This window comes from Trematomus bernacchii, unplaced genomic scaffold (genome assembly GCF_902827165.1).
Source record: "Trematomus bernacchii unplaced genomic scaffold, fTreBer1.1, whole genome shotgun sequence".
NCBI classification, from domain to species: domain Eukaryota; kingdom Metazoa; phylum Chordata; class Actinopteri; order Perciformes; family Nototheniidae; genus Trematomus; species Trematomus bernacchii.
In genome coordinates, this window is record NW_022987910.1 from 6,819,429 (window position 1) to 6,828,399 (window position 8,971).

The 8,971-nt window shown below is 41.6% G+C and overlaps 1 protein-coding gene across 1 annotated transcript in view; it reads left to right on the forward strand.

The window, feature by feature from the left end:
• LOC117470306 (rho guanine nucleotide exchange factor 26-like) overlaps positions 1-8,971 on the forward strand; it is a 31,134-nt gene that overhangs the window by 20,153 nt on the left and 2,010 nt on the right. Inside the window, exons 13-14 of the mRNA XM_034115031.1 lie at positions 8,440-8,510; positions 8,723-8,827. Of these exons, the coding sequence (XP_033970922.1) occupies positions 8,440-8,510; positions 8,723-8,827 (176 nt within the window). The remainder of the gene's footprint in view (positions 1-8,439; positions 8,511-8,722; positions 8,828-8,971) is intronic.

Below are 8,971 nucleotides of genomic sequence, written 5' to 3' on the forward strand. Positions count from 1 at the left end.
GCTCATTGAATATGTACAGTAACTAGTCACTGGATGAACACAAAAAACTGGTTAGAAAATATATAATTTTTAATTACTTCTGCAACATAAAGATGTGTTATCTGACTTGTCTTTGCCTTTCCTGCTTTTTCTTTTTTAAAGCTGTGGTAATATTGAAACTCTTATAGATGTTAACTTATATGATAATTGTAACTTTGTAGTCATAAAACCAGTTTTCTTATTGGATAGCTGTGTGGACCAGTGGTATTAGCCCCTGCTGCCACTAAGTGAAACCTGACAAAGCGACTGCAGTAATAGTGTGACTGCTATGGCTCTGTGTAGGAGGGAGTGACATGACTTAAATGTGCTGCCCACTGAGCCTTATGTACTTCCCATGTGTACACAAGGGGGTCTTCTCGTCTGCTGCCCTCTCTCTATAGCGTGCGGTTGTGGAAAGCCCCTCCTTTGATAGCTTGGGTTTGGGGCCCTCGGCTAAGGTGTGTGTGTGTGTGTGTGTGTGTGTGTGTGTGTGTGTGTGTGTGTGTGTGTGTGTGTGTGTGTGTGTGTGTGTGTGTGTGTGTGTGTGTGTGTGTGTGTGTGTGTGTGTGTGTGTGTGTGTGTGTGTGTGTGTGTGTGTGTGTGTGTGTGTGTGTGTGTGTGTGTGTGTGTGTGTGTGTGTGTGTGTGTGTGTGTGTGTGTGTGTGTGTGTGTGTGTGTGTGTGTGTGTGTGTGTGTGTGTGTGTGTGTGTGTGTGTGTGTGTGTGTGTGTGTGTGTGTGTGTGTGTGTGTGTGTGTGTGTGTGTGTGTGTGTGTGTGTGTGTGTGTGTGTGTGTGTGTGTGTGTGTGTGTGTGTGTGTGTGTGTGTGTGTGTGTGTGTGTGTGTGTGTGTGTGTGTGTGTGTGTGTGTGCGTGTGTGTGTGCGCGTCACTCACCGTAGTACTGAATGAGCTGAGCAGCAGACCCTGAAAACGATCCATTGTTACAGTGGTTGCTAGGCATTGTTTAAGCTGTTGCCTAGCAGCAGCCCAGTGTTAAGTGGGCTGTTTCCCACGACTATCTCTCCCCCCTCTCTGATTCCTCACTCTCCCCTTCTTCTTCAAAGTCCCGTGTCTCATCTTTTAGACAGCAGCCAGTGTCGACTCTTTGTTTTTGAGGACCAGAGAATAACTTCCTCTTCCTCCGGCCATTCATCCCAATTTAGTGATCTAACCCAACATGACACATGGAAGTGTGGTCTCATTAGCCAGCCTATTTCGGTCTTTTATCAGGGTTAAATGAAGTAGAGAGGGCATAAGGAGACCTATTGAAGCTATAAGACTGAAAAAAAGGCAAGGCTGATGATTATTTCCCTAAAATACATATTTTTGTGATTACTCGTTCAGTCTGATAAATGTTAAAAAAATTGTTTAAAGTTTTGAATTTAGTTTGAAATAGCCACGTTTGAAATAGCCCAGGATGATATCTTCAAATTATATATTTATCTATTAATTATTTTAATAAGAGAAAAAGTTGTTAGATAGTCAATGCCAGGAAATTATATAAAATGTTTTTCGGAGCTGTGGGTGTCACATTTAATTAAATTGTTTCCGTTTTTCAACAGTCCACAACCCACACATAGTCATATTGCAATATTAAAAACGTCATAAAGTGATTGCACAGGACAGCCAGCTGATTATTGTAGACACATTTCAAGTGGGAAATAGATCAAAATGCTTACTTTGTGCACACGTTATTGAGTGTGGGAGCATGTATATGCATTGTTTTTGCCTAGAAATGCAGTATACACCAAAGAAAACGCTGTATTGCCTACTTCCCCTATATTGCTCCCTTCACCACTGAATTTTAGTGAAGCTCATGTCGGGTTACAATGTGAAATTCCACACATTTTAACTGAAGGCGGGTCTGTGTTGTTTTGTGGAAATGAATCTGCAGAAATTGACTTCTTCTAGTGTTGGTTAATGTGGGTTTTTCTGCTTTAATTTGTACTCGACCTGCTGACCCTTCAGCTTTTACCCATGGGCGTCGCAGCCATTATATGAGGGTGGGACAAGTCCCCCCCACTTTTTCAAATGATTAGTTTAGACCCCCCCACTTTTACTATGCGGAAAGTCCGTGAATCGGTCTATCCACTCGCCGCACTTTGTAGAGCGCTGTGTCAGTGCTTTACTATCAAATGAAATCCATTCCACTTGCTTATTGAGAGAATGCCCAAATCAATGAAACTCCGTACCATGTTTTCACTGCTACTTTGTACCAAGGCAGATTCTCACATAGCGCGCGCATGTTCAAGGAGTGTTGTCATAGTTGGACAGCTCAGATCTGTTGTATGAAGCGATGCCGGTAGCGGAGGTAAGGCACACACACCAAATGTTCGGGAAATGGTTAATACAGCAAAAATCAAAGCTGACGATCTCTTGGTTTGATATGTTTTCTCCCCCAGACAACATGGGCATAAGAACATTTTTTTCAAAGAAGAGGAAAGTAAGTCATCAGCTGGTAGCAGTTAACAGTGATGGCGGCGTCTCACTTCTGGAGAGGAGTTTCGTCTTTATGTCATGGTAGAGAGATACCTACTGCTTGGGACTTTGAGTCTTCAAAATGTCCAATGTCACAGACTGGGACTTACTTTAGAGTCAGTTGTATTTACATTCAGTATGACTTGTTATGATTCAATGTGAAAGAGTATACTGCTCAATAAATAATTATCACTTCACCACCTCTCTTGACATCTAGGCACTTGAGAGTGAGTCAGAGGCAGAATACAGGGACAGAGAGAGAGGTCCATTGCTGAGGTGAGTGATGAAAGGGAAATGACAGTTGAGAGTAAATTGTGATGTGGACTCTCATCCCAGGATTTTAAGGAAATCAGTGGGGATATTGAACAGGAAACATTTCAGTCAAGGGGCATCATATGACCAATATAGACAGAAGAGCAACATTTATTTGAACTTAACATCTGTATGGAGTCAGATCAGTCTCAATATTAATAAATGCTCACAGAAGGATTCACAAATATATTTTGCGATTTATATATAAATGACTCTCCACAACAATATCTCTCAATGCACTCAAATATTTATTGTTGTATATAAATGTACAAAAAATGGGCATTTAAACTGCTTTTTATTAATTCAAAGACAGCTCTGAATTAATAATCAAATATGTTTCCTTTCTTTACTACTGGATGAAATTACAAAATGTACCCATCATTTTCCTCATGCTAGTATAGCCACATACAAGTATCAAACCACCTGTTAAAATGCACCAGAATACAGGAAATCTATATATTTTTTCGCCCCCACACCCCCCGTTAAAAATGTCCCCCCCACATTCAGGATGCTTCCTACGCCCATGCTTTTACCATACATGTCTGTGAATCTCTGTGTGAGGTCCAAGAAGCATACAGTAGACTGATGTTTGACTACAGCAGTGACATAATGCATCAGGAATTCAGACAAGACAGCTGGATCCAACATGGCACAAGGACGTCTGTGTGGCCTTAGTGATTCTCTTCTCCGTCTGTGTCCTCTTCCTTTTCTCTGTATCCTTTTGTTTGGTGTGTGCATGTCAGCTTGTCTTCCCCATGACCCCGATGTTGTGTCCTGTCCAGAGTCAGTGAATAGTGCTTCTCTAGAAGTGAAACAGAGCAGCTACAGAAGTCTGCAGCAAAACAGTTCTGTTAGTAAGATATGCAGCTATAACACGAAACAGCCCCAGTTACGCAACAGCCCCAACCCGGAGGGGGGAGTATGTACTTCTGTTGCACACTTTAGCATTGTTAACTTAGTCTGCCTTCAGTTGTGTTGTTGTTTTTGATCAGGCATATTTTTCTATGTCTGCCTTCGCCTAAATGATTACTAGAAACATGCTGATGGGAATTTTCTCTTTCATTTCCTCTGCCTGAGAGTTTCCTTTGCTGGTCAGCTCCGATCAGAGAAATATCATGTTTTTATCAGATGAGTAGAAAAAAAATGTCTGACCTGTGGTTAAGTTAAACCAGGAAGGGATTTGGTGGAGCGTAAACACATTGATAGGAGTGAGCAGAAGGGGTTAGGGGGACTGGGAAAGATGGAAAACAGTGTTCTGGTGGTGATTTTAAGTTGGCAAAGAAGGGAAGATTGGAAAGAGGCTGTCGTCGTTCTTTATCTGCTTTTGAGAAAGGTTTTACAGGGTAGCAGCCAGGCCTCTGCTCTTTTCAGGGGTAAAACAAGAACGGCTGACAATAGATTTATGATTCTTTGCATCCTCTTAAACATTGGGAATAATGGTAATAGGCAGAGGGAGCTTTACTACCTCTACTAGTTGAATACACAGATCCTGCACAGGCTTGTAGTGGTCTTAAGGAGAAGGGGCTACGCACCTGCTACAGTGTTCACATGCCTGCATGTAAACACATTCACACTCTTCAGTAAGCCTGGTATTTTAAACCACTTAAACACAGACAGTGGCAGAACTTCAGTGTTAGTATTATTAGATCTCAGTGCTGCGTTTGACACTGTTGACCACAACATATTACTAGACCGACTAGAAAACTGGGTGGGACTTTCGGCAACAGTTCTAAATTGGTTTGAGTCCTACTTAAAGGACAGAAAAAACGTTGTTTCTATAGGTAAATACACATCTGAGTTGACAAATATGACATGTGGGGTACCTCAAGGCTCCATCTTGGGGCCTCTTCTCTTTAACATCTACATGCTACCACTGGCTCAGATAATGAAAAACAAAAAAATAAGTTACCATAGCTATGCGGATGACACACAAATGTACGTAACAATTTCACCAGGAGACTATGCTCCAATTCAAACACTGAGTAAGTGCATTGAACAAATCAATGACTGGATGTGTCAGAACTTTCTCCAATTAAACAAAGATAAAACTGAGGTAATGGTTTTTGGAGCCAAGGCAGAACGTATAAAAGTTAGCGCTGAGCTTCAGTCTGCAATGTTCAAAACAACAGATAGAGCCATAAATCTAGGTGTAGTCATGGACTCTGACCTGAGTTTCAATAGTCACATTAAAACAGTTACTAAATCTGCCTACTATCACCTAAAGAACATATCTAGGATTAAAAGACTAATGTCACAGCAGGATTTGGAAAAACTTGTCCATGCTTTTATCTTCAGTAGACTCGACTACTGTAATGGTGTCTTTACAGGTCTCACTAAAAAAATCTATTAGAAAGCTGCAGCTAATTCAGAACGCCGCTGCTCGAGTCCTCACTAATGGCGCATTTCCACTACACGGTCGGCCTCGGCCACACTCGGTACGGCTCGGTACGGCTCGGTACGGCTTGGCCGCGTTGGGCCTTAACAGGGCCGACTCACTTCATGCTGCGCTTCCATTACAGTTTAGGAACTGGGGTAGTTACTATAGTAACGCAGTGTAGGCGGAGCCGTGACGTCATCTTCAATGAGAACTCCAGAAACACAACACAGCCGTTAGCTGTTAGCACTCAGAGCTCACAGCTCCTTATATATGTTCAGAAACTCGACAAAAGTTAAACAAGTACAAACCACAGACTGCCTGTGTCATGGTGAATACAGTCGCTGCTTTATTTATGTCTGTATAGGCCGTTGTTGTGAGTGTGGACGGTCAGAGCATATACTGCGTTAGCTTAGCCAATCTCCATCTAGAAAAACACGCATTTTAAAAGGTTTTTCGCCTGCCGTCTGTCTGCAGACTTGACAAAGCATTAATTCATGGTTTTTACTAACCGGTATCAGTATGTTGTTACTTCGGCATCATTTTGAAACGTGTATTACAATTAAATCACGGTCAAATATGTCCATCTTGTTGTAGTTCTAGCCCTCTTGCCAGCGCTCCTCTCTAGTTTAGCATACTCAGCCCGACTCAGCCCTGTTTGTTGGCCCCGATAGAACCACAATTTTCTAGGGCCAGAAAAGAGGTGAAAAAGTGGCCCCGCGCCGTGCCGCGCCGGGACTAGGCCTAGTGGAAGCACAACCAAAAAAGGGGACAGCACGACACGGCACGCTTAAAGCGAGCTCCGCGCTGCAGTGGAACTGCGCCATTACACTAAGAAAGTGGATCACATCACTCCTGTTCTGAAGTCCTTACACTGGCTTCCTGTGTGTCAAAGAATATATTTCAAAATATTGCTGCTGGTTTATAAAGCTTTGAATGGTTTAGGCCCAAAATACATGTCTGACCTACTGCTAAATTATGAACCATCCAGAACTCTCAGGTCTTCAGGGACTGGTCAGCTTTCTGTCCCCAGAGTCAGAACTAAACATGGTAAAGCAGCATTCAGTTATTATGCTCCAAATATCTGGAACAAACTCCCAGAAACCTGCAACTCTTACTACTTTTAAATCCAGGCTGAAGACTTTTCTTTTTGCCGCTGCTTTTAATTGAACTATTCACATCTTAAACTGCACTGTAACTTTTATCCATGTATTTTTTCTTTTAATGTTTATTTTATTATCTTTTCTTTTTAATGACTGATTTTAAATGCCATTTTCTTAATGTCTTCCATTTTTGTAAAGCACTTTGAATTGCCTTGTGTTGAAAGGTGCTATATAAATAAACTTGCCTTGCCTATTTTTTACCTGAATCTCTTTTGGTATGTGCCTCACATTCCACAAATAACCATTAAATGCCTTTCAAACATTTTGTGGTTGCCTGTTTGCGCTTGTGCTCTATGTATTGAATACGTTGTGCACATACGCATAGTTTCTGTAAAGTATTTCAGCTGTTTAAGCCTGAGAAAGCAACCTGTCATGATGGTGTGTGGGGTATGTGCACATGAATCTGTCAGCATGTGTTCAGCTGTCAAATGCAAAGACTAACAGATGCCGTTCCCACAGATCAGCTTAGATGTTGGAAGAACTTGCACATTTAATGCAGAGAAGTAACCAGGCCCTTCATCAAAGCCCCTTTCCTCTAGCACCAGCAGCAGGTTCACATTTGTACTTAATATCTGCTGTCTTCTGGTCCCACTCGGTGCAGCATGTTGTACCTTGCCAGAGGATAGACTAGCCATTATTATTTCCACGGTCTTAGTTCTCTGCCAGGTGGTTTTCATTTCAGAGAGACTTTCACAACATTTGGTTGTTTAAGATTTGTTTAATTGGGTGAGTTTGCGGAAGTTTTTTCATGAATGATACCAAGTTATTTTTTTTAAACTGCGAGCTTGTCTTCATCCCCTTCGTAGAGGTAAACTGATCCGTCTTTCCTTGTTTCACATACATAACTGGTCCATCCACATTTACTAATTCCTAAAATATCTAGCCGGTACCTTTTCATCTTACTGATGATCTGGGTTCGGATGTCTCTGCCTGGCTTCGTTAAACCTCAGAGTTCTGGGGGTATAATTTTATTTGGATATAAACAATTGCTTTCTAATTAAATGCAACTGCAAATAAATTACTTTCAAAGGAAATTGACTGATAAAATGCATGCTCAATCTTAAGTCTGTTGATTTTAGAGCAGGAAAGTTTGAAACACCAAATACGAATATGAAATAATAAACAGGGTTAAAATTGAAGGTACCAACGACAGGTGATAGACCTTGTTTTGGACTGTTAAAACTGTATCATTTGACTACAAAGGTCACACTTTATCAGTGGTAATGTTGCATTGTGGGATTGTTGGTTAATGATTTTCTGAAAGTTATTGTTATAAATAGTTTATTAGGTTTTATAAAGTCCAATTAGTTCTGGAAGTATGATGTCACCCAGTGTTTTATAGCTTCTTTGTCCTGAAAAGGACCAAAACAGCATGTGTACGATGAGAACACAATAATGAGGTCTGACTCATGGGACTTGCCGGTTTGAGGCCCTCGTGAAGAGCCTCCACACAAATCAAGGTTTATTATTATCTCAAATACCACACTGCCTGTGATTGTCTGTGAATTGTTGTACCTATCTGCACGATTCAAGCCGAGAGTGCTGAGTCACAGGGGCCTCAACAACCCCCTCGGTTAATTTCCTGAACCCCCCTTCATCTCTCCATCTGTGGCTCTTTTAAATCCTCGCCCCCCTTCAGTAGTCAACGAGAACAGGTGAAATGAGAGATGCAGTTTAATGCAATCTGACCTGTGCGACTCCACCCACAGGTTTTTTTTCCCATGAAAGCAACAAGAGAGAGAGAAAGCAAAGGCAGGTCTGTTCCCTCCTGGGACTCACCTTTATGCTCGTTCTCTTCACCTCTGTTTCTGAAAACTCACCTCTGTTCTCTCGATGACAGGGGACAAAGTGTGTGCACGCAAAGCTGCTTATATCTGATGTTACCTAGTTTATAGCTGCATAGTTTTCTTAAAACAGCTACATCTATAATATGTATTCCAAATAATTAAACTCCTAATCACAATTTAGAAGTGAGCAACTCTCACAGTACTGTCTAGTTCAAGGAGTTTTCAAATTACTACTCTCCATAGTGTTCAGGACTCTTTCAGCGCCAACACATTTTTCTAACTTCCTGTGCTGTTATTTGTGCTTTTAGGAATGAGCGTGCCCGATGGATCAGCGCACTGGGCCAAAACGTCAACAACAACAAGAGTCAGGACAAAACCTGTAAGTTGCTACAAAACATTTCTTCACACACAGTTTTGAAAAGGCTCACTGAACTCTCCTTTTTAGCCTATTGCGCCATCTTGTGGTCATTTTGATTAACAGTTTTCCTAAGATTAATTCCAAAACAATTGGCTTGTTAACTCAGATATATTGAATTTGGGACAGTGTAATTTACCTGAAATGATTTATGGACTTGTCATGTGTTGTTTTAGATGTCATGCAGGTGGAGGTGACCAGAACGTACACAGCCAAGCAGCCAGATGAGTTGTCCCTGCAGGTGACTGATGTGGTGCTGGTCTCGCAGACTGTAGAAGATGGTATGTTAGCTCGCTCGCTCTCTCTCTCTCTCTCTCGTCCTAATCTCTCTGTCTTGTTCTCTAGCTCTTTCTATAGCTTTCCTCACCCTCTTTAGTATTCCTCTCATGTTCCACTAACCTGTTTCAACTGCATCCTTTTCATCA